At 53.9% G+C, this 26,039-nt stretch overlaps 1 protein-coding gene across 2 annotated transcripts in view; it reads left to right on the forward strand.

The window, feature by feature from the left end:
* PLCG2 (phospholipase C gamma 2) overlaps positions 1 to 26,039 on the forward strand; it is a 953,330-nt gene that overhangs the window by 767,722 nt on the left and 159,569 nt on the right. For both annotated transcript variants that reach the window (XM_069638435.1, XM_069638443.1), the window contains exons 23-24: positions 6,405 to 6,501; positions 8,339 to 8,405. In XM_069638435.1, coding sequence (XP_069494536.1) covers positions 6,405 to 6,501; positions 8,339 to 8,405 — 164 coding nt within the window. The remainder of the gene's footprint in view (positions 1 to 6,404; positions 6,502 to 8,338; positions 8,406 to 26,039) is intronic.

Here is a 26,039-nt window from a genome sequence, read left to right on the forward strand (position 1 = left end):
GCGGTCTCCATTCTTTAATCGCTTGGACCTTTCCGGGATCCATCTGGATACCTGCACTGCTAATCACATAGCCCAAGAATTCCATCTTGTCCTGGTGGAAGGAACACTTCTCTGCCTTGACGAACAGATGATTCAGTGACAAACGATGGAGAACCTCTCGGACGTGTCCAACGTGTTCCCCCGAGGTACAGGAAAATATCAATATGTCATCCAGATAGATCCAAACAGATATGCCTGTCAAGTCACCAAAGATGTTGTCCATTAGGCGCTGGAAGATGGCTGGGGCATTACACAGGCCGAAAGGCATTACCCTATACTCATAATGCCCGTAAGGTGTCTTAAAAGCCGTCTTCCACTCGTCCCCGTCCTTGATCCGGACTAGGTGATAAGCACCCCGTAGATCCAGTTTGGTAAAAATCCGGGCCGAATGTAGGGTTTCTAGAATGTTTCGGATTAAAGGTAATGGGTAGCGATCCTTTACGGTGATGTCGTTCAACTGCCGATAATCTATGCACGGACGTAATGTTCCTTCTTTCTTTTTGACAAAAAACAGAGGAAACCCTGCAGGTGATTTAGAAGGAACTATGTATCCTTTCTTCATACAGTCGGCCAAATAGTCCTGCAATACCTGTCTCTCAGTTTGAGTTAAAGCATACACCTTGCCATGAGGTATCTTGGAGTCAGGAAGTAGGTCAATGGCACAGTCAAACGGCCGATGTGGCGGCAAGGGAATGTCAATAGGCTCAGAGAACACATGTTCGAAGTCGATGTATTCCTGTGGTATCTGAGAAACCGAATTCACACCAGACCCAGTACCACTAGATTCCAGTGTGGTAGTGAGATCCGAGTCTTGGGATAAGGCTGATGGGGTACAATGCTGAAGACAAAAGGCGGAGGCAAAAGTCAGAGTACGGGTCTCCCAGTTAATCACCGGATTGTGATGTTGAAGCCAAGATAGCCCCAAGACCACCTTGTATGTGGGAGACTTGATCACGTCCAATGCTATTTGTTCCTTGTGTTCTGAGACAAAAAGAGATAGTTCCACGGTATGTAAGCGGATGGGTCCCGAGGACAAGGGTGTTCCATCAATGACTTCGACTGGTAAGACCGTTCCTCTAGGCAAAAGCGGTATCCGGTTTGTGGTAGCGAATACCTCGTCAATATAGTTTCCCGAGGCTCCGCAATCCAACAATCCCTGGACTTCCAAAGACCGGTCCATCCATTGTATGTTGATCTTCATGGTCATCAAGACGGCAGGTTGCATGGGCTGGAGCACCGAACAGGAGTGGGAAAGGACAGATAAAGAAGTTGGACCCGTCGTAGCCTTTCCGTTACACGACAGGTCCACTAGTTTCCCGCCTTCTTTTGTGGTCGAAGAGGGCAGGTACCCAAAAAGTGGCCAGCAGCCCCACAGTAGAGGCATAGACGTAGATTCCTCCTGCGTCTCTTCTCTTCCTCAGGTAAAGGACCTCTAATGGCCCCCAACTGCATAGGTTCGGGTCCGGATTCCGAAGGACCAAAGGTACCAGTAGGAATACTAGGCATTCTGGCATTGGCCCTCTCGAACCGACGTCTCTCAACCTTCCGTTCTGTCAATCTTTGGTCTATCCGAAGTACCTGTTCGATGAGGCGTTGGAAGGTCTCTGGCTCTGGAATGTGTATTAACTCATCCTTGTATTCTTCTCTCAAACCCCGACGAAACAAGGTTTTCTGCGTTATTTCCGGCCATTGTGAATCCGTTGCCAGTTGTCGGAAACGACTTATGTATGATATTACATCTGCGTTTCCCTGCTTGATGTCCATCAGTTGGTTCTGAGCAACTGAAGCCAAATTGGGAGTCTGGAAGACCTCCAAAAAGGCCTTTTCAAAGCCCACAAAATCATTTAAGACAGGACTGTTAGTGGCAACCAGGGGTGTCGCCCAAGCCAAAGCATTTCCAGCCAAGTTTCCCAAGATGTACCCAATTTTGGCTTTGTCATTGTTGAAGTGGTTTGCTCTGAAAAGGAAATGGATCCGGCAATGATTACAGAATTCGGCGACACGTCGTGGATCCCCGTCAAATTTGATTGGTGCAGTGTGGGCTAAGGTGTTCTCTGCCGAAGTGCTTCCTACGGCTCCCTGCATCACCAATTGTCGCAATGTTTGGTTCTCTTGTCGTAATGCCGTCATTTCTGCTCTGAGAGCCCGTACCTCGTTGCGAAGATCCTGATCCTCCTCCATCTCGGAACACGAAGGCAGGCGTCTCAATCTGTTATAGTGGATATCACGAGATCGGTGGGTACCTGTTTGTCTTGCTGAAGGTCTTTGGTTGGCAGCCAGACTGTCTGTTCTTCTCCGAAGCTAGTGTAACGCGGGTAGCCAGTCCAAACCTAAACCCAAACTTAGCAACTGGGCGGAGGATGAACCGACTCCCAACGTCACGGTGTGCTTTACCCCTGATTATCGTGACGTCAGGACAGTGCGAGCACTGGCAGGGGGAGCAGAGAATGGTTTGTCCTTCCGTAGCAGTAGAAGAAATATCCGGTAGCAGGCGGGTCTTGTCCACGGCGGTTAGGTACCAGGCAGGCAAGGGGGAGTTCGCAGACAAGCACCAAGGAAGAGGCAGGCAAGGCAGGAGCGCAGAAGGACTGGGGGAGAACAAGCTGATTATGGTCAAAAGGACAGGTAGGGAACTGATAGGGTCTGGCAGGTAAGGATAATGGCCAGGGGAACCGAAGGGAACCAGGAGGGAGCAACCTGATAGAGGACACTGACCAGGGAAACAGAATTGAACCAGGAGAGCAACCAGGTGGAAGGGAATGGGCCCAGGACACAGATTAGAACCAGGAGATCAGCAGGTAAAAGGTAATGGCCTGGAACAGGTGTAAACCAACGGGATAGGGGAGCGGAGCGAAAACACGGTCTGGGCAAAACCGCGTTGAGACGCGATAGAACATGGCCTGGACTCATTTTATAGGGCTGCCAGCACCTGAGAGGCTTGTACCGCAATCCGCCTCGTTCCCAGGTGCTGGCGAGCCCAGAACGAGGCTTGAGAAGCAAGCCCTCGTTGCTCCGAGTGCCCAATACACTGCGCATGCGCGGGCGCGAGGACACGAGCGACCGCGCATGCGCAGCGAAACATAACGCCGGACTCCCGGAATACCCCGGGGAGCCGAACCCCAAGAGCGGAAGCGAGGATAGAGCCGCCAGGAGGGAGCCGATCGGGCAGGAGCGGAAAGACCAGACCGCCGGGTGAGTGGCATGACACCATGCTTCTTTTCCCAGCATGGTTTTAAACCATGTTGGGCCAATTGCAGTCTTCCAACCACTAGACTGTTGGTTGTGGTTCACATTAGGAGTAATCATCATTGCTCTTGGCCTCTTCCTCATCCCAGTTCTTGTTCTGTTCTTTTTTTCTCAGATATTGAGGAGCATGGCCAGAAAGATTGTGAGGTTGCTGAAGGAAATAATGACAGCATGCCTATTAGTACATGAAGGATTGAGGGAATATCCCTAACAGGGAAAGGGGTTATTGTGATTCACCTGAGGATGTCATGTCATCCCCCGAGATTCACCTCCCCCATGTGATCCTCCCTCAAATAGCCACCCCTCAAGGTCAGGATCAGGTAGCGGCTGCCATTCCTTGGCAACATGAGGAGAGGCTATCCCCAGAAAAGGAGGGATGGCATCATCAGGTTCATCTCAGAACCCAGGATATGGGTCAGGGAAGCTAGGTAGGGTGCAGTTGTGGCCAGTTGCTCCCACCCACCCCCCGTCTTCACGTTCCTTTGACCTCCAGTGCACACTCTCAATCTCTGCGATCAGACTTTTTATAAAACCCAAGTTACTCCTTTCCTAAATGTTCTCCTTTTCTTACCACCTCTGGTCATTATGAGTCCATTGTCTCCTTCTTTGTTCTCTTTGTCACTTCCTTCTCCCCTGGGTAAGTCTGTCACTCAGAGCCTTGACCTCCACTCATTTCTTCACCTCTGTGACCATGGCTATCTCCCTCTCCAAGTTTCGATCCACTATAACCTTCTCCACCTATTTGAGGACAGGCATTTTCCTACTGCAGATCTCTACCACTATGTCTTTCTTCGCCTCTTTGGGAATAACTTTCCCCACTCTCCATCTCTCTTCAACTATCATCTTCTTTCGCCGTATGGGCACAGTAGTCTCTGCTTGTGTGATCTTTACCGCTATCACCTTCCCCATCCCTTTGGGCTCAAACATCACTGTTTCCAAGATCATTCCATCTATTGCCTTCCTCACTCCTTTGAGCACTCCCTTCCCCACTTTCCAAATCTCTCCCACTGTCACCTGCGTTACCCCTTTGGGCAGGTCAATGGCCACTTTCTCACCCACTATTTCTCTCACCTTCTGCACTCCTTTGGGCACAACCTTCCTCACTTTCTAGATCAGTTTAGTTGTCACATGTTTTACCCTCCCTCTATCAGCTCAAGATTCCTCTTTGGCCAAAACTCCCTCACTCCTTACCACCAGTCCCAGCTCTGTTGGCTCTTCAGTCTCGTCTTCTGGGTGTGTCCTCCATCTCACAGGCTCCAGTATAACCCAGCCCTCTGGACCTCCCATCAAGCACCTGTGCTCTGCTTTCTACTCCAGACTTCTCCAAAACAGCTCATGTGTTCTGTCTCCAGTCACTAGCTTCTACTGAAACCACTTCCAAACTCAGACTGAGCCCTTGGTCGTTTATAGGTCTTTAGCTCTACCTCTCAGCCTCTCTCTGGTGAAAGGGGAGTCGGATGTGTCATCTGGAATTGGGATTCGTGGTTAGGCTCCACCCCTTGGGATGCATTCCAGCCCTGCTGCAAAATTGAAACTGTCCCATCCCTCCTCTTGCACGGTTCTCCCCCTGTCTGCCATGTCCTGGTTCCGCCTTCGAGTCTCACCCTTGATAAAGTGAACCGCGTCTGTCTCTGCAGGCATCTGGTGTAGGGATAGACCCATGGGCCCCACCCCTGAGGAGGGCTCTGAGTTCTGATGTTGGACTTGGGGCTGGGTCCCTTCTGTTGGGTGGTCTTCTCTTCTCTCTGGTTGTCACACTGTAATCCAGGCCCTTGTATAGAATCCCTGAATCTGTTTTAATGGCAAGACAGTGCAGGCCTTACTGGTGAGCTTACCTTCCTAATTGTGTTTCTCTTCTGTCTCTCAGTGGGCTGCACTCCGGCACCCATGCCAGGGGAGATGAGCATTCTGGCACTGGCGGAACACCGTCCCTCGATTCGCCGATAGAGCCAGTAGCTGCAGGATAACGCTTCAGCAGGAGTGAAAGCTCTGTGCTTTGGAGAGAGCCTTCTTTCTCTGATCCAACATGGTCTCTGCTTCCTTGTTGCCCCCAGTTTGTCCCCATCTCTCTGACTGTACCTTGTCCAAAGACTGGGACCAAGTGAGGGTGACCAGGAGATTCTCCTCCTATCGCCCCGAGGCCATGACCCATTAGCTTTGGAAGACATCGGGTCCCTTTGGAAAGCAGGCGGCTTCGTCACAGTGGCCATCAGAAATATTCTGCCACAGGATGTTAAGTTAAAATGTCTGTGTCTGTCACCCTGTGTATTAGTTTTTGCAGAGGTAATCATTCTACATACTGCCCTGTACACGCTCCCTTTCCGAGGGAGTGTGCTACTGCTATTGCTTTAGTAGAGGAACGATCCTAGTAGTAATGGCCCAAGAAAAGTTGTTTGGCTATTATTAATCGCCCAGAATGACCTATCATTGCCAAGGAGACTTACCTGTCATCGTAGCCATAGAAGAATTATTCTGCAAGTGATCACTATCTCTGGTGATACCACTCTGTTTCCGGTCTTTAGTTATCTCTCACATGTGCCAGTCATTTTGGAGCGTCACCTTAGGTGGCGATCCATTTAATTCCCTGCTGTCTACAGCCAGCAGGGCGCTGGTCCAGCTCTCCGCGCCGGGATATTGATGTTTACTTAATTAAGTCTCCATCGTAACCACTAATAAATGCAGTGCTTTGGTTGACAGCATATTTAAGCCAAACACCAGATGCTCAGTACTTGGTGGTGTACTGTAAGTGAACTCTCCACGCACCAATCAGTTTCAGAGTCCCATATACATGATATGTGTGACTCCGCGACCTATTTGAAGTAATTGGTTCATGGTACCTGTGTAGCTGTAAGTCCTTGCTGAGTGGGTGTCTTCATTGATGATAGCAGCGTCTAGATTTTCTTTTTTGTTGTTGACTATAACCGTTCTCAGAAGTAAAGGCCTCCCATTTGCTCCCATGCATGTAGGGTCTGATATGTGGATGTCAGTGTTAGCTAGAAAGAACATACTGCATGCAACCACGCTGCAAACGCCTTGAGCTGAGATCTCCCCCAAAGTATAGAACGCGTTCACTCTTGTATGTTTTCCATGCGGTTGTGTTCACATCATTTCTTCTTCAGGTGGAAGGGAGACTACAAGGATAAAGTGCAGCACTATTTCCCGTCGAACTACGTGGAAGACATCTCGGACAACAGCCCTGAGATCACTGGGAGCCAGGTAAGCAGCTCCTGCACAGACACGCAGTGTTAAGGGGTGCCCCGGGCCCTCGCTATTAGTCGTGTTACCTGTAGTGTTAGCCCTAGTGCTTCCTGCAAAGCCACCTCCCTCCATGTTGTTGCGTGCATGATGATTGTCAAAACAACCCAACGAGCAATCGACTGCGGTACCAACCTTCCACTGCAACACCCCATTGCTCAAGACAACACATGATAATATCTCCAGCAAAGAGTAGGTATTCAGTGTCATTTCTAAGGGGCCTTTCCTCATTCACTCAACTGTATCATTGTGCTTAAAGTTATACCTACCTTTTAAATGGGTGCATTTTAAATGCTCACAGTACGAGCGATGCCAAGTACTGAAGGAGAGAAAAAGTTTGCATAAAAAGAAAAGAAAAGCTCGGAGAGTTTCCTGGTAAACGCTGGTGGTGCCAGAATGCAAACACACGTATTTAGTTAAAGAAATGCTCTGTAGCCCAGGGGGTTGGCTTACAAAAACTCCGCTGGGTTTTATAAATTAACACTTGTGTTGTAAATTGCATATCGGTGTTAGTCTGCCCCAATTATGCTAAATTGCACCGGGAAATACTGTGCATAGTAGTTGTAGTAGTGCACATAGAAGTGGTAATGGAGTATGTCAGACATATCCATTTACCAGCACCGTGTGCACATTTTGCACTGCGCAATTTAGCCTGGCCAGAAATGTAACAGTTGCAGTAAATATTCCTAGCTTGTAGCACCACGCGCAGTTCATGAAGTGGCCACCTGGGGGCAGCGCCAGGCTGCCAGCTGTCGCCACCTCATCCTTTCGATCTTCACAGTTTGGTTGCAAGGCATTATTGCTGTAATAGCTACATCATTGTGAACCTTCTCAGATGGACGACTTAAGTTTCATAAACTGATTGCTAGAAAAAAAATCCAAATGAGCCGTTTAATTCTTTAAGAAACTACAGATCCAGACTCCCCAGGCTGTTCCTAATGCGAATGAATGGATAAGCTGGTGCATGCCTTGATTTGAGGCAACATGTTTTCCTTATTCACAAACGGCATGTGAATGTGCCCCTTTTAGAGACTCACATTCGGGTTCCCTTGCCCGCCTTGTACACAACTGCACAAACCAGCAGCATGTATGTGCGTCCAAAAGCACAGCCCAATTCAGAAAAGGGATGCATTTTTAAAAGGTTGAAGTGCTCAATGCACCTGCCTGCATTTTCATCTTTGGGCATTCGTATGCGTTAAAATAAAATGAAACAGTATGGAATCTGTTTTTTTATGATGTGTGCAGAGTGCGGAGTCTTTGTGAAATACCCCCCACCCTTTTTTGCTTTAATCTGATATGAATGTTGTTACAACTGCTGTTTTTAATGCCCTCTCTTTTGCCACCAGTCTTGGCGTCCCTTATGCGTTGCCCATAGGGAATTTGTAAAAATGAATAATATTTACTTTGTGCACCATGAAGGAGTGCTTGTAAAATGTTACTTTTTAAAAAATAATTGAGTATGTGTATTTTCCCCATCTGCAAACCCCCCTCTTTGGGAAGGGTCCCTGCCTTCTTTCCAGGGTCTGTAGGACCTAGCTGAGCCATAGCTGTTTGGAACAGGTATAGAGGGGTGCACACTACATACAAGGGTTATTCTCTGCAGTCTCTGCATTTGCATGCGTTTTGTGAATCGGTCACATAACGTGCATGTCCTTCGTGTTGGCTCATGCAGTTTACTGAAAGGATTAGAGCCTTCGCCAATTAGGGAAAAGTGGATTCATAATTCGTGTAATATTAGCAAAGCAGACTGGTTCATTTTCTCAACCAAAGCATGAGCATTACTGTATCTTTTCTGTAGATTATTGAAGACAACCCTTTGGGCTCCATGTGCAGAGGCATATTGGATCTCAGCACCTACAATGTCTGTAAGTATCATTCATTTTGTATGTTTAAGGATGCTTAGCTGTCAACTAACCAAGCAAATATGCTTTATTTAATTTGCAGCATTCTGTTTTTGTATTTTATTTTTGTTTTGTTATTTATGATATGATATGATGTGGCATTTATAATGCACCTGTACACAAGTATGCATTGACACTGTTTCTGCCATCTTGGCACTGTGAAGATGGGGGAAGGAGGTAATAAGACAGCCCCCGGTCAGAGCTTGTTTGTATTTAAAACTGAGAATCCGTTTTCATGAAACTGACGGGTTTCCAGATTTTTGCGAAACTGGTAGCAATCTGAGCATTTATACATTGAAACACGCAAAGAATTCTCAAGGCGGGTGACCTTAAATGAATGAAAGGGCATCATATATAAGTATGTCAGATAGGATATGAAATGATGTGGCATTTAGAACGCGCCCGTACACAAGTATTTCTAGGTGCGACAAGACGAGGAGGTGTAAACAAGGGAGGACAAAATCACAATCTTACTAGGCCTTGTGTCATTCAGATCACACAAGTGTGGGAAGGCGGAAGGGGAGAAGTGCAGTTAACTCACAAGTGCATCCAGAGGGTGGCTCATAAGTGCAGAGAGAAGGGACTGTAGGGTTGCAGATACAGACCCTTAAGTGCTGGGGAGCCCGGAGGCAGTGCGAGGGCAACTGGACATGCAGGAGCCTGGCCCCGAGTTCAGAGGGTGACCAGGTGAGCAGTGCGCTGCCAGTCAGGTGCATCAGCAGGGGAGAGGAAGAGAGAAAGCAGAAGCGAAAAGGAAGGTCTTGAGTTGCTTCTGGAACTGGAATTGGTTCTGCTCAAGTTTGTGAGAGGCAGGGAGGCTGTTCCAGAGGGAGGCCCCAGCTGAGGAGATAGATCGGCCCCCAACTCTCTGTTTGGAGAAGCGTCTGACCCTCAGAGAGTTGGAGGTGGATGAGCAGAGAGCGTGAGAAGGAAAATGTTTTGGAAGAGAAAGTTGGAGGAAAAGCAGTCTCAGGCCCCAGAAAGCCTTGTGGACAATGCAGAGGGTCTTGAAGTTGATCCTTGCAGCCAAGGGAAGCCAGTGAAGAGATTTCAGACTTGGAGAAATACAATCCCTGGGCTTGAGGCCAAGGACAAGTCTCGCAGTCCTGTTCTGGATAAGTTGGAAAGGTCGAAGAGTAGAGGCAGGAAGATTTAGAAAGAGGCTGGTGCAATAGTCCATCCTAGAGAGGACCAGAGCTCTGGAGACAGTGAGCTTCTGGGGGAAAGTGAGAAAAGGAAGAATACCTCTGAGGAGGTGCAGCTGATAGTTTGACTTCTTGGAGGCGTCAGAGATGTGAGGAGAGAAGGAGAGGGTGGAGTTGAAGATGACACCAAGGTTTTTAGCCTCACAGGAATGAGCAGGAAGAGGGCCCAGAGTGGACGGCCACAGAGAGAGAGAAAAGAGGGAGCGGGTGTCCCAATGAGGAGGATCTCAGTCTTGCTGGCATTAAGGCAGAGATCATTGGCGGCACACCATTCCTGGCTATACAGTCTGGCATGAGAGAAGAAGCAGAGGTGGCTGAGGCGAGCCTGAAAGAGAGCTGAGTGTCATCCGCATAACATTGAAAATTGGAGCAGAAAGTAGCAATGTGGTGGGCAAGAGGTGCCAGGTAGTGGTTAAAGAGCCAGGGCGAGAGGTTAGACCCCTGGGGAACACCACAAGTAGAGAGAGAGATAGAAGACAGAGGAAAGACCCCAGTTGGTCCTGAGAGGGTCGGTCGGTGAGAAAAGAGCTCAACCAGACCAGGGCCTGATCAGTAATACCAAGGTTGTCCCAGAGACGATTGAGCAGGATGGCATGGTTGACCGTGTCAAAAGCAGAGGATGAAGACAGATGGGAGATTAGAGTCAAGATTTGAGAGAAAATCTTCATGGGTGTTCAGGAGACTAGTTGCCATGCTTCTGGCAGCTCTGAAGCCAGACTGGTGGTCATGGACGCAACCAACAGATTCATTATGTAGATTAAGCTGGGAGTTGGCCAGCTTTTCCAAGGGTTTGCCCAGAAAAGGAGTGATGGAGATTAGGCGATAGTTAGCCGGAGATGAAGGATCGTAAGAGGGCTTCTTTAGAAGGGGGTGCACAAGAAAGTGCCTAAGGGGGAGGGGAAAGTTCCAGTAGCAAAGGAGTGATTGCAGAAAACATTCAAGGCTGGAGCAAGGGTGTCAATGTGGTCGATGATAGTTCTGTATAAGCAGGGGAGAACCTGCTTTCTTGAGACTTTCATAGATCGGACTTGTCTAGAAACATTGTCAGGGGTGAACAGGGGAAAGGAGGAGAGACGGCCTCAGGCAGGCCAGGAGTGGCACAGGAGGAGTAAGAGGAGGTATAGGAAGAGAGGTTGGACAGGATGCCCTGAGTTTTAGTAGTGAAATGAGAGGCCAAGGCCGTGCAGAGAGCCTGGGGGGGGGTGGGCAGGAGAGGTAGAGACTGCAGCAGGATTGGCCAGCTCCTTGCAGATTTTGAAAAGTACGGCCGAGTTGTTAGATGCCGCAGAGATGCGGGCTTGGGTGTAGGCTCTCATCTTAGAGAGTACAGATAATCTGTACTGCTTTTGGAGCAGGCGGCAGGCCAGTTTGGCAGGGGGTGCGCCCAAGGCCCTCCACTTCCTCTCTGCCACCCTACACTTGTGTTTAAGGGCAACAAGGTCAGAATCGTACCAAGAGATGCACTTGAATTTGGGCTTCAAGCGGATTCACATGACAGGGACAAGGACCTCCAGAGTGTTAGAGATAGAGAGATGAAGGTTAGAGAGGGCTGTGTCACGGTGTGAGTCAGCTAAAGGTGCAGGCGATAGAGAGAAAGTAGCAGCAAAAGTCTCAACTGACACACTCTTCATGGGTTGGATGACCAAGAAGGTAGGTGGCAGTGCTGGAGTCGGCTTGACCTGCGAGGAAGAGAGAGAGAGAGGTGGCAAGAAAGGAGAAATTGATCACTCCAAGAGAGAGTAGGTGTGAGAGGGTTAGAGAAGGGGAGGTCTGAGGAGATCAGAACATCCAGGGTGTGCCCTGCATAGTGAGTCGGGCCAAAGGGATGAATACAGAGAGAGAGAGAGAGAGAGATAGAGAGAGACTCACAGAGGTTTGTGAAAGATTCTGAAGAAAGGCTGGTAGCATCCAGGTGTATGATCAAGTCTCCAAGGAGGAGAAGTTGGGAGGTAGAGGCAAGGAGCAAGGAGGAGAGGTCAGCCCACTCAGAGAGGAAGAGGTCCACCTGGCCTGGCCAGGCAGCCTGTATATAGTGCCCACAGTGAGAGAGAGGCCAGGAGAGATGGAGAGCTTGCAGACCAGGCATTCAAATGAGTAGTAGTGCTGCATTGGAATGATAGAAGCAGGGATCCACTCTGGGAAAATCAAGGCTGCACCCCCACCGGGACGGTTGGTTCTGGGTTCGGAGAGGATCTTGTAGCCATTGGGAAGGAGAGTGTCGAAATTCGTGACAGAGCTGGCCGTGAACCAAGTCTCGGTGAGATTGAGTACATCCAAATCAAGCTCTTTCAGGAGATGGCAGATGTCAGAGGAGTATTTGACAGTTGAGCAAGAGTTGAGAGTAGCGATGTGGAGCAGGTTGGCACATTTGAGAAACTTCCGTGGAGGGGTGCAGGCCAGAAGAACACCCTGCAGAAGTGCCAAAAAGTCAGAAGACGAGAACAACTAGTACATTGGCTAAGGATGATCTTTGGGTGGGGCCAGGAGTATAGCCGCATAATCCAGAAGGTCGACACCAGGAACAATTTGTGTGAACAACATGAACATATGGCATAAGGCCATGAACGTTTGGCTATCAGAAGAGCCGGAGATGCATGATGATGTCGACATAGTCTCACGAGGACCCCAGCTACAGGGTTCCTTGTCCCTTTTCAGACGCACATTTGTTCCAAGTAATTTTCTACAGCGAAATTACTCCAAAAAAAAAAGATTTTTGTAAAAACAATTGGGGGGGGGGTTTCTCGCTCCGAAAGACCCCCGTATACTTTTACCCCTACTGCAACCCTCTCACCACCCCTTTTAATCCTATGCCCCCCAATATATTTCAATGTGTTTTTTCAAAGTCATTATTTCATAGAAAGTTACTTTGAAAAAAATGCATTGGTAAAGCAACGCTAAATAGATTACATTATTGGAGTCGAGATGACTAGATATGAAAGCGTTATCTACTGAAACTTGGGCAGCTATTGTAAAAAGATGAAGAATTCTCTACAATAGGAAGAGTTGAAAGAAACATAATTGAACCTCAGTTGGCATTTGAGGGCCTAAAGTCAAAGCCCCATCCCTTTTAACACCCATTTTCCTCACAACTGCAACAGGTTAGAGACACGGACCTAAGCAAACAGGCCAAAAGCAGGAGGACCACAGATTACAACTGGTAAAAGGCAGCAGACCTGCTGTTTTACAGTCGGCAAGCTTACATTTATACCGGCACATCCAGGCTTCTGGAAGCGTGAGACACACCTTAAAATAAATGGAGATCTTAGTCTTATTCCCATCTAAGTGGAAGATAATCTGGTTATTATATGTTGGCAAAACGATGACATAAATATTCAATAATAAGGGGTACAAAACATAGAAGGAGCTCATTGTATTTACTAATCATAAACTAGTAATAGCTGTTGAATTGCCAGTAACTCCCATCTTCCATTGTTTTATTATGAGAAACACCCAATCTAGGGTGCAGCACACCGCCTGTGACGAGAACTAATTATTCTTGAAATCGCTGCCCTTCTATGCATCTGATTTCCCAATGCAAGGTCTCTCTGCAAAATATCTGCAAAGCTCTGGGGCAAATTGATAATGGATGGGATTCATGTTTAAAAAATGGAAGTCAAAAGCAATTGAAAATAAATTGCCCTCAAATACTGAAAGAAAACCATCAAAATGTTGAGAGTGGGAGACATGCATTTTTTCAGCTATATGTAAAAATGCATTTTACTACGTTTTCCTGACCTGTATCATGATCCCTATGCAACCAGTCATTATCCATGGCTGTTTCAGAAAAGGCACTAAAAGGCCGATTCATGGAATAATTAGCGCGGCGCAAGTGGGTAAAAACGTGCGAATCGCAGTGGAATAGCGAAAATCGCAGTGCAAGTGCGAAAATCGCACGAAAAGCAGCGCACGTCGATTCATGGAAGTCCGTGCGCGAGAAAACCAGCGGATGTGCGATAAAAAGTGCGCCGCGCACGTTGGCGCACAGGCCATCTAACAGCGTGCGCCAGGTCACAGCGAAAATCGCACAGGCCACAGCGAAATTCGCACATAGCGCGGCGCACGCAACAAAAGTAGGCGGAACACGGGCGTAACACTCGGAATGGGGAACAACTTGCAAAAACGTGGGCGTCACGGGGGAAGTACAGGGCACAAGTGCGCGGAACGCCCACACGCTCGCCTACAACACGTATTCATGGAATAGAATAGGGCAAAAAAGCGCACGCTCAAACCAGCGCACAGGCACAAACACGACCGCCACAAGAAAGCAGGCGGTAGCGTCTCTGCGGCTGTAAGAAATGTGCGCCAAAAGGTGCGCCAACAAATAGCACCCATATACTGCCATGATGAATGTCCTATACTGTGGCCCTCCAGGACAAATGACGTGCAAAGGGGTACCCACAAACACGGACACGCTGACAAAAAATACGTGTGCGTGTATACCGGGGTGCGCGGGAAGTCTCACACGCGATTTGGCCGGGTACGTGGATTTCAGGGGTGCGCGGGAAGTTCCACACGCGATTCCATCAGGTTAGGTGTATTTCAGGGGTGCGCGGGAAGTTCCACACGCGATTCCATCAGGGTACGTGTATTTCAGGGGTGCGCGGGAAGTCCCACACGCGATTACAGCAGGGTACGTGTATTTCAGGGGTGCGTGGGAAGTTCCACACGCGAATAGCCTGGGCGCGTGTATTTCAGGGGTGCGCGGGAAGTCCCACACGCGAATAGCCTGGGCGCGTGTATTTCAGGGATGCTCGGGAAGTTACACACGCGAATAGCCTGGGCGCGTGTATTTCAGGGGTGCGCGGGAAGTTCCACACGCGAATAGCCTGGGCGCGTGTATTTCAGGGGTGCGCGGTAAGTTCCACACGCGAATAGCCTGGGCGCGTGTATTTCAGGGGTGCGCGGGAAGTTCCACACGCGAATAGCCTGGGCGCGTGTATTTCAGGGGTGCGCGGGAAGTCCCACACGCGATTACAGCAGGGTACGTGTATTTCAGGGGTGCGCGGGAAGTTCCACACGCGAATAGCCTGGGCGCGTGTATTTCAGGGGTGCGCGGGAAGTCCCACACGCGATTACAGCAGGGTACGTGTATTTCAGGGGTGCAGGAATTTCCACACGCGAATAGCCTGGGCGCGTGTATTTCAGGGGTGCGCGGGAATTATCACACGCGATTTGGCTTGGTACGTGTATTACAGGGGTGCGTGGGAAGTTACACACGCGATTAGGCTGGGTGGGTCCTCACAGGTGTTCCCTGTACACCCTCGACGGCCCCTGCAGGCAGCCCACAAAACAGGGGACTACCCTGCACACCTGCTCATGTCGCCCACCACCCCCACCCCCCACCATCCAGGGGCACCCTCCACCAGGCCCCCACTCATGTCTCCCACCACCCCCACCCCCCAGCAGTGCAGGGGCAGCCTCCACCAGGCCCCCACTCATGTCTCCCACCACCCCCACCCCCCAGCAGTGCAGGGGCAGCCTCCACCAGGCCCCCACCCATGTCTCCCACCACCCCCACCCCCCAGCAGTGCAGGGGCAGCCTCCACCAGGCCCCCACTCATGTCTCCCACCACCCCCACCCCCCAGCAGTGCAGGGGCAGCCTCCACCAGGCCCCCACTCATGTCTCCCACCACCCCCACCCCCCTGCCACCATGGGCACCCTCCACCAGGCCCCCACTCATGTCTCCCACCACCCCCACCCCCCACCATCCAGGGGCACCCTCCACCAGGCCCCCACTCATGTCTCCCACCACCCCCACCCCCCAGCAGTGCAGGGGCAGGCTCCACCTGGCACCCACTCATGTCCCCTATCACCCCCACCCCCCCAGTCACCAGGGGCACCCTCCACCAGGCCCCCACTCATGTCTCCCACCACCCCCACCCCCCCAGTCACCAGGGGCACCCTCCACCAGGCCCCCACTCATGTCTCCCACCACCCCCACCCCCCAGCAGTGCAGGGGCAGCCTCCACCAGGCCCCCACCCATGTCTCCCACCACCCCCACCCCTCAGCAGTGCAGGGGCAGCCTCCACCAGGCCCCCACTCATGTCTCCCACCACCCCCACCCCCTAGCAGTGCAGGGGCAGCCTCAACCAGGCCCCCACTCATGTCTCCCACCACCCCCACCCCCCACCATCCAGGGGCACCCTCCACCAGGCCCCCACTCATGTCTCCCACCACCCCCACCCCCCAGCAGTGCAGGGGCAGCCTCCACCAGGCCCCCACTCATGTCTCCCACCACCCCCACCCCCCCGCCACCATGGGCACCCTCCACCAGGCCCCCACTCATGTCTCCCACCACCCCCACCCCCCAGCAGTGCAGGGGCAGCCTCCACCAGGCCCCCACTCATGTCTCCCACCACCCCCACCCCCCAGCAGTGCAGGGGCAGCCTCCACCAGGCCCCCACCCATGTCTCCCACCACCCCCACCCCCCAGCAGTGCAGGGGCAGCCTCCACCAGGCCCCCACTCATGTCTCCCACCACCCCCACCCCCCAGCAGTGCAGGGGCAGCCTCCACCAGGCCCCCACTCATGTCTCCCACCACCCCCACCCCCAGCAGTGCAGGGGCAGCCTCCACCAGGCCCCCACTCATGTCCCCTATCACCCCCACCCCCCCAGTCACCAGGGGCACCCTCCACCAGGCCCCCACTCATGTCTCCCACCACCCCCACCCCCCAGCAGTGCAGGGGCAGCCTCCACCAGGCCCCCACCCATGTCTCCCACCACCCCCACCCCCCACCATCCAGGGGCACCCTCCACCAGGCCCCCACTCATGTCTCCCACCACCCCACCCCCCCAGTCACCAGGGGCACCCTCCACCAGGCCCCCACTCATGTCTCCCACCACCCCCACCCCCCAGCAGTGCAGGGGCAGCCTCCACCAGGCCCCCACCCATGTCTCCCACCACCCCCACCCCCCACCATCCAGGGGCACCCTCCACCAGGCCCCCACCCATGTCTCCCACCACCCCCACCCCCCCAGCAGTGCAGGGGCAGCCTCCACCAGGCCCCCACTCATGTCTCCCACCACCCCCACCCCCCAGCAGTGCAGGGGCAGCCTCCACCAGGCCCCCACTCATGTCTCCCACCACCCCCACCCCCCTGCCACCATGGGCACCCTCCACCAGGCCCCCACTCATGTCTCCCACCACCCCCACCCCCCACCATCCAGGGGCACCCTCCACCAGGCCCCCACTCATGTCTCCCACCACCCCCACCCCCCAGCAGTGCAGGGGCAGGCTCCACCAGGCACCCACTCATGTCCCCTATCACCCCCACCCCCCCAGTCACCAGGGGCACCCTCCACCAGGCCCCCACTCATGTCTCCCACCACCCCCACCCCCCCAGTCACCAGGGGCACCCTCCACCAGGCCCCCACTCATGTCTCCCACCACCCCCACCCCCCAGCAGTGCAGGGGCAGCCTCCACCAGGCCCCCACCCATGTCTCCCACCACCCCCACCCCCCAGCAGTGCAGGGGCAGCCTCCACCAGGCCCCCACTCATGTCTCCCACCACCCCCACCCCCCAGCAGTGCAGGGGCAGCCTCCACCAGGCCCCCACTCATGTCTCCCACCACCCCCACCCCCAGCAGTGCAGGGGCAGCCTCCACCAGGCCCCCACTCATGTCCCCTATCACCCCACCCCCCCAGTCACCAGGGGCACCCTCCACCAGGCCCCCACTCATGTCTCCCACCACCCCCACCCCCCAGCAGTGCAGGGGCAGCCTCCACCAGGCCCCCACCCCCCTCCATCCAGGGGCACCCTCCACCAGGCCCCCACTCATGTCTCCCACCACCCCCACCCCCTCAGTCACCAGGGGCACCCTCCACCAGGCACCCACTCATGTCTCCCACCACCCCCACCCCCAGCAGTGCAGGGGCACCCTCCACCAGGCCCCCACCCATGTCTCCCACCACCCCCACCCCCCCAGCAGTGCAGGGGCAGCCTCCACCAGGCCCCCACTCATGTCTCCCACCGCCCCCACCCCCCAGCAGTGCAGGGGCAGCCTCCACCAGGCCCCCACTCATGTCTCCCACCACCCCCACCCCCCTGCCACCATGGGCACCCTCCACCAGGCCCCCACTCATGTCTCCCACCACCCCCACCCCCCACCATCCAGGGGCACCCTCCACCAGGCCCCCACTCATGTCTCCCACCACCCCCACCCCCCAGCAGTGCAGGGGCAGGCTCCACCAGGCACCCACTCATGTCCCCTATCACCCCCACCCCCCCAGTCACCAGGGGCACCCTCCACCAGGCCCCCACTCATGTCTCCCACCACCCCCACCCCCCCAGTCACCAGGGGCACCCTCCACCAGGCCCCCACTCATGTCTCCCACCACCCCCACCCCCCAGCAGTGCAGGGGCAGCCTCCACCAGGCCCCCACCCATGTCTCCCACCACCCCCACCCCCCAGCAGTGCAGGGGCAGCCTCCACCAGGCCCCCACTCATGTCTCCCACCACCCCCACCCCCCAGCAGTGCAGGGGCAGGCTCCACCAGGCACCCACTCATGTCCCCTATCACCCCCACCCCCCCCCGCCACCAGGGGCACCCTCCACCCGGCCCCCACTCATGTCTCCCACCACCCCCACCCCCCAGCAGTGCAGGGGCAGCCTCCACCAGGCCCCCACTCAGGTCTCCCACCACCCCCACCCCCTGCCACCATGGGCACCCTCCACCAGGCCCCCACTCATGTCCCCTATCACCCCCACCCCCCCGCCACCAGGGGCACCCTCCACCAGGCCCCCACTCATGTCTCCCACCACCCCCACCCCCCCAGTCACCAGGGGCACCCTCCACCAGGCCCCCACTCATGTCTCCCACCACCCCCACCCCCCACCATCCAGGGGCACCCTCCACCAGGCCCCCACCCATGTCTCCCACCACCCCCACCCCCCAGCAGTGCAGGGGCATCCTCCACCAGGCACCCACGCATGTCCCCCTGCCCCCAGGTCCTGACGATACTCAATCATGGCAGTAATGGGCAGCATACCCAGCACAAACACCCAGGCAAGGATTGCATCCACCCACATAGTGAATGCAATTACATGATACAACCCCAATGGCAAGTATGTAAATGAACACATGTCCGTCACACACACATACACAACGGGTGCAAGTGAATGTCAAAACCCATATCATGACATGTATGAAACCAATGAGAAAATACCACAAGTGAAAGTTAAAAAAAACATGTATTAAAGATGAAAAATAAGTAAACAAATCAAACATACAACAATGGGGATAACAAAATAAATGGTCCATGTCCGAGAACAAATGTAAAAATAAAAAAAAAAAAGTAATCCAAAAACAAATGTTGTCCAAAGCAATGTCATGTGGAAGGAAAATAATGAAAAACCATTTCCTCATGGTGAACACAATAATCATTAAAAAAAATGTTTCTTCAAAAAGCAAACTATATACACGAATATTCCAGGGTCCATGAGCCCAACACCATAAATGAAACCTACTACTACCTAATGAAAAAAATATCTACAAAAAAGTGGCCATTGTCCGAGCGGTCCAAAAAAATAAAAATGAATAAAGGAAACCTAACACTAACTAACTAAATAACTATATACAAAGGCAGCGGGCAAGTCCTGCGGCTCACTCGGTGATGTTGCTGGCCAGGGCATCATCGAACTCCATGTCGATGTCCTGGAGGCGGGACTCTGTCTTGGCCCCGAGGTCTCGCAGGGATAACCCCATGTTCAGCTCAAACTCCCTGCGAGCTTCCTCGAGGCACTCAGCCCGCCTCAACGCCCGACGCATGGAGAACTCCGCCCTGACCATGGTGAGCCGCTCCTCTTCCGCCCGCTGCCGCTCCGCACCTATCCGCTGGACCAACTGCTCCCACACGGAAGACACCACCATCCCAGGGTTGCCCTGCCCTCCGGCCGATGCCTGCCCCTCTGATCTTGATGGCCCCGAGCCATGATGCCTCCCACGTCGAGCCTGCTGCTGCCTCCGACGCCACTGCCTCTGCCAGCACGACAGCATCCAGGCTGATGGAAACCACCGACGCCGTCGTGCACGTGCCCTGCCCGATGATGCTGTCACATCTTCCATCTGCTGGGGTCCAGTTGCTGTGTTGTCCACCCCTGCTGGACCTCCGACTCCCAACTGTGGCAGGGATGGGATCCCCACCGAGCTGGCTGCATTGGTTGGGGCAGGTCCACAGGGGGCCCTGGTGTCATCTGGGCCGGAAGACGGCAAGGAGAACGACTGGTGTATAGCCTGCACAGAGGAGGAGAGGGCCGCCAGATTGGCCAACACATGCAGCAAATCCCCGAACATGGCCGATCCCAATTGGGCCACGTCGGCACGGTGCACTTCGTGATGACGTGCGTGCTCCTCCCGGAAAGCATGCACGGCATCACGAATCACAGCCGTGCGCATCGCGACCCCAATCAGGACCTTCTCCACACGGCCAGGGGTTCCCACATCCGCAGGTGGAGGGGAGTCAGGTGACATGGACATCCCCAATACCTGCGGACGGGCCTGGGACGGGGCATCCCTGCTGGTGCATGGTGATGCACTCACAGGGTCAGGGACAGCGACATGCACAGGCCCCTCCACGGTGACCTGTGCTGCCTCCTGCCCCTGGCCCTGGACTGCACCACTTGCACCAGCAGGGATGCCCCCACCAGGCCCCATGTGTGCCCCAGTGGCGGCCTCCTCCTCCTCTGTGCAAACCACCAACCTGGATGGCTCCTCACCGTCTCCCACCGTAGCAGGCCCCTGTGGGGGCTCACCCACCCCTTCCGCTGCAGCCGTGGGGGCATCCCCGCCGCCTTGCTCCACAGCGCCGTCTCCGCCCTCTTCTTCACTAGCCGCTGCGTAGAGGGAGACAAAGAACACAAGCATCAGGGTACTGTACAATGGTCCCCTAGACAGGAAGCAATAGCAGATGAGCACCACTGTCAAAGTACACTTCCATCATGTCCCTCCACAACACATGGGTCAGTCCAGGCAAAACACACACAGTAACAGGCATGGTGCATGCCATGGACATTTCCATGCATGTCCAATGGACTCTTGAAACATTCAATGATATGTAACTCACATGCATCATGGCTCATGCCTATCACATGCACACACTTCACCTCAGTCACATCCATCTGGCCCCAAACACACCAAACACAGCGGATACAAGGGTAATTTGGCTGCTTCACTGAATCTGAGCATTGTCACACACATGTGTCATGCATCCATGGCATGCACAAGTCACAGACACGCAGGTCAGGCACACAGACATGGCTACCATATATGTACCTGGCATCAGCACCCATCCCTCACCCCCACCCATGTCCAGGTACAGAGACTGGCATGCTCTCATGTTCAAAATCTGCTTTGGGCTCCCCATGCGGCATTTGAACACATGCAACAACCATGTGGGTCACACATCACTGGTCGCACATGCATTACTATGATGTCCCTGCACACATACATGCATACATGGCCTATGGCACACATACAGGCAAGTATCATAGAACCAGCACACCGCAACATGCCCTGTCTCACACAGTAATGCTTGGACAATTACCGCTCAACTCCAGACGGGCCTCCCTCTCAAGGATCTGGGCGTGGAGCGCTGGGCGTACGCGTTCCAGGACACTCATCTGGATGGAACTCATGCGGCCCCGGCCCCCCTCCACGAGGCGCCGGGCCTTCACAAGGGTCCTGGACCTCAAGTCCTCCCAGCGCTTCTTGATCTTCAGGACGTTGCGGGTTGCCACCCCCTCCGCGTTGATGGCAACCACACAGTCGGCCCAGATCCTCTCCCGTCCTTCCTTGCTGGCGCGGGACGATCCAAAGAGGGCATCATACTGCCCCAGGACATGCTCCACCAGGACACCAACTTCGGTGGCAGTGAAGCTGGTGCCCCTCTGCCACTCTGGCCTGGGGTTGCCACTGGTGCCAGATGTGGAAGTGCCCGACATGGCAACCCCAGAGGCAGGTGTGGGTGGGCAACTGGGTCCTGGGGCTGGGCTGTGGAGCGATGTAATCCCAGTCGGGAGTCTTCAGTTCCAGCAGGGGTGGACACAGCAACTGGACCCCTGCAGATGGCTGATGTGCAGGCACCAAATGGCAGGGCACGGTGGCAGCAGGCAGGCAGGCAGGCAGGCAGCAGCAGATGGCACGTGGGAGGCTGCTCGGGGCACTGGGGGGCAGTAACTCGGCCTTCTGGGCAGGAGCGTGGTCTTCCGTGTGTTTTCGCGTGGCCAGCTTGATACGGAGTGATTTGGCACGTGAAAATCCTGCACGTCAGCGTGAAATCCGAGGAAAGGCCCTTAGCGCGTAAGCGCGTCAGCATGCATACGCGATTCTATTGGACCAGAGTCCCTCAGCGCGTAAGCGCGTCTGTGACGTGACCCGCACGGGTGTTCCCCACTCAGCACGTGATGACGGAGCACACGTGGAAATACTGCACGTCAGCGTGTAATTGGACAAAAGTGCGCGTACACGCGATTGGCCTATGTACGTGTATTTCATGGGTGCGCGGGCACTTACACACGCAAGTACGTCAGCGCACCTGTATCCCGTGGTGCGTGGGAATTTCCACACGCTATTGGACTGGGAACTGGATTCCAGGGGTGCGCGGGTCACACGCTCGCCTAGAACACGCGCAAAGCATAAATTTGCGCACTTTAACAATAGCAAACTCAGACGCCAGGATGAACATACCGTTCCTAGCAGCAGTGGCAGTGGGCTACCAAAGGAGGAGGAGGAGGATAGTCAGGGCCAGAATATTCACACCCAGAACCATCCTTTTCGGGATGCCTGATGACCAGGTGTATGGGAGGTACAGGTTTCCACCACACATAATACTGGACCTGGTGATTGAGTGGGAGGATGACCTCACATCACCCACCCTGTGCTCCCAAGCACTCAGCCCCCTGGAGAAGGTCCTCAATGTACTGCACTTCTTAGCCACTGGATCATTTCAGCGGACAAGTGCCATAGTGGGTGGGGTGTCACAGGCCACCCAGTCACGCTGCCTACACCAGGTCTTGAACATCATCACTGCACGCCCATCAGTCCGCAGGCACATATACCTGCCCAGAACACCTGCAGAAAGGCATGCTGCCACCCTGGATTTTTACGGTGTGGCACGATTCCCCAAAGTGCTAGGTGCCATCGACTGCACCCATGTGGCTCTCCGTCCCCCCAGGGCATCTGAGCACATCTATAGGAACCGCAAGCACTGGCATTCCATCAACGTGCAGGTAGCATGTAATGCCAAGGGAATCATCACCTCAGTATATGCCAACTATCCCGGGTCCACCCACGACAGCTTCATTTACCGAATGTCCACCCTAAGCCGGGACCTAGAAGCTGGGCGGCATGGCGATACATGGCTGCTTGGTGAGTATGTATGCCACTGCACATGCATGCATGTTGGATACTGAGCAAGGTCACAACCCCACCAATGATACCAATCACCACCTCCACAGGGGACAGTGCCTACCCTCTCAGCCCCCACATGATGACGCCAATTCGGAACCCCACCACGCCACCCGAGGTAAGATATAACACAGCCCACATTACGACCCGGGGCATAGTGGAGCGCACATTCGGAGTGCTAAAGTCACGCTTTCGCTCCCTTGACCGTTCTGGCGGCCAGCTGTTATACGCTCCCCCAGTAGTGTGCAGGATCATAGTGGCAGCATGTGTCCTGCACAACGTTGCAACACGCCGGGGCCTGGCCGTGGACATGGTGGTGGCCCCACATCCCCAACCACATGCACAGCCGCTGCGCATGGGAGGGGAAAGGGCACGGGGGAGGCAGCCCGTACACAGCTAGTGGCTAATTACTTCACATAGAAATCACACCCCTGTGGAGTGCACACTGCCCTGGCACATTCCATCTGACAATCAATGATGACTCAACCTGACACTGATCCAGAATGTCTGGAGAATGAACCGTGAATACCATATCAGCCTGAGATTGTTCACCTGGAAGTGTCACAATGTGTGCATCCCTACCCACACAGACACCACCAATGCAGTTTTGTGGAGTTACACATTCAAGCAGCTAAAAAGAATACCCACTTGCAAAATGCAACAAGAGGACAGTGCCATGTCAGCCAACCCAACCCCAGCACCGCCACACGACACACCGTGCCATGTCATGCTACTTGCAGGTAAACAAAGTAATCCCCACAACATGACACTAGTGTCACTATGGACAGTGTCCCTATTAGAAACCTGCAACACCTGAAATGCTCACAGCAATGCCGGACCAACAACATACTTGAGCACGTACTACCATTAACATGACATCACAAATGTTACATATTAGTAGTCTCACCACCTGGAAATGCCTGCACTCCCACCACTACCAACTGTGCAGTGTTGGCGCCATGTAGAGTTGTAGGTGCACTGCTGCCAACATGGACCCCATCTCCAGACTAGAGGTCCTTGTGTAGACATGAGGAAGGGACCTGCAAATTGGGAGGTAGACACAGAAGATGAGTTACACATCAATGCAACATGCAGTGTACAACACAACAGCAATATGCACTAGGAATGTATACACAGTATTGACTACAGACTGCCCACACAGCTCATGGGAGTCCAACGTCACTGTGTAATTCACTGTCACTTGGGCACACCCTTTGCAAGCCCATGGAAACGGGAAGCAGGAGGGGTGTGTGTGACTCAAACCCAAGCATCTGAACCAAATACATTACAAGCCTGCATGTGCCCAGCCACAATGCAGCGTATGCCCACAGGAACCACGGAAGCCAACAAATCGTCCCAAAAAAATAGGGAATAAAATAAATAAAAATAAAAATAAGAAACAATCAAAAATGGCCATTGATGGGCCCGGGGGGGTTGGGGAGGCCACCCAGGAGGTCCGAGGACAGGATGCACACCAGAACCCACCTGCGTGGATCCTGGGAAAATAAAACACCTCCATGGGCTCATGGCCCACACGGCTACCCTATTGTGGGAGTATCACTGCTGTTGCTATTATCACCCTGTGCAGCTGCATCCGGAGGTGGTTGCACTATGGGAGGCAGCCCACGCAAGGCCCTAGTCTGCTCCACCATGGCTGCAAGCATGCGGGTGTGGTAGGTCTGGTTCTGGAGGATGAGTGTGCGGAGGTCCCCAGGCAACAACTCACGGGATGCCCGGACCTCCGCCCTCGTTGCCTGCATCTCAGCTGAGAGCGTACGGGTGAGACGCTCCAGCTGCTGTTCTGTCCTTTGGTGTGTTGAAGCCTCAAGCTCAACAAGAGTCGTCCTGAGGTGAAGGAGCTCCTGCCTCAGGGCTTCCCTGTGGCCCTGGGACTCAATGGAGATGGCCTCCTGCAGAGTCGCCAGTGCCGCCCGCCTGTCCCTGTTGGACCCCAACATGACCTCCCTGTGTGACTGGCAGATGGAGTCGGTTGCCTGCTCTAGTCGCTCCATCAGCCTTTCTGGGGGGACAATGGAAGTGGCCACCCTATCCATGGCCTGAGCCATCATCTCGGATGATGCAGCCTGTTGGGTTGCCATACCGTAAATGGATTGCTCCCATGCGGTATTGCCAGGTGGCATACGGCCACCACGTCGGCGGGCACCACACCTGTCTGGGGCAAGGCGAACTGCGCCTTGCTGTGCCGGCACTGCCTGAGGCTGCAGGACTGCATTCCCCCTCTGATCTGCTGGCCCAGGAACAGGATCAGATGTCGCGGAGTGTGACCCTGCATCCGTAACCACCAAAGGCGTAGCTGCCAACACTGACATCCCCATGGAGGGTTCTGACCCTGGTGCAGGTGGGTGAGACAGAACAGAATCCCTCCCTGGAACACTCACCTGCGACGGCACGTAGGTCTCATCCGAATCAACACCTGAGTACAGCTCGGGGGAGGTGCAGCCAGAGACACCCCTTGAGAGCACGACCTGCAGCAGTTGTGGGTTCTCCCCCACCACCACACCACGTCCCTCACTGGTGGTTGGTCGGCCCTCGGACCCCTCCTGGGTCTGCACCATCTCCACAACCCCAGCAGTATCAGGTGCGTCTTCCCCTGCAAAGACATGAAAACAAAGAAATGGAAACAGGCATTAGCACCATGGCACACAATGAGGGCTGAGAAGCAAGAGAACCAGTACTTGATTGACACATGTCCCACATGACTAAAACCCTCCCATGCATGCACCCTCACTGCGTATGAAGTGCAGTCAAATGGCACACACTGATGACACCAAGATGGAAGATGAACACATTTTCTGCATGTTGCCTGGCAGTGGCATCACACATTGGCCTGTGATTGCCAGGTGAAACACACATGCCATCACACAGATGGCATGTACCATTAATATTGAGTGAAGATGGAGAGGAGGGCAGCACCTATTCATTCAGTCCAGTTCCCGCATGTAATTGCTTTTCTAATTCTAAC

The sequence above is a fragment of the Ambystoma mexicanum genome, chromosome 1q (assembly GCF_040938575.1).
Source record: "Ambystoma mexicanum isolate Mex_15411 chromosome 1q, UKY_AmexF1_1, whole genome shotgun sequence".
In the NCBI taxonomy this organism is placed as follows: domain Eukaryota; kingdom Metazoa; phylum Chordata; class Amphibia; order Caudata; family Ambystomatidae; genus Ambystoma; species Ambystoma mexicanum.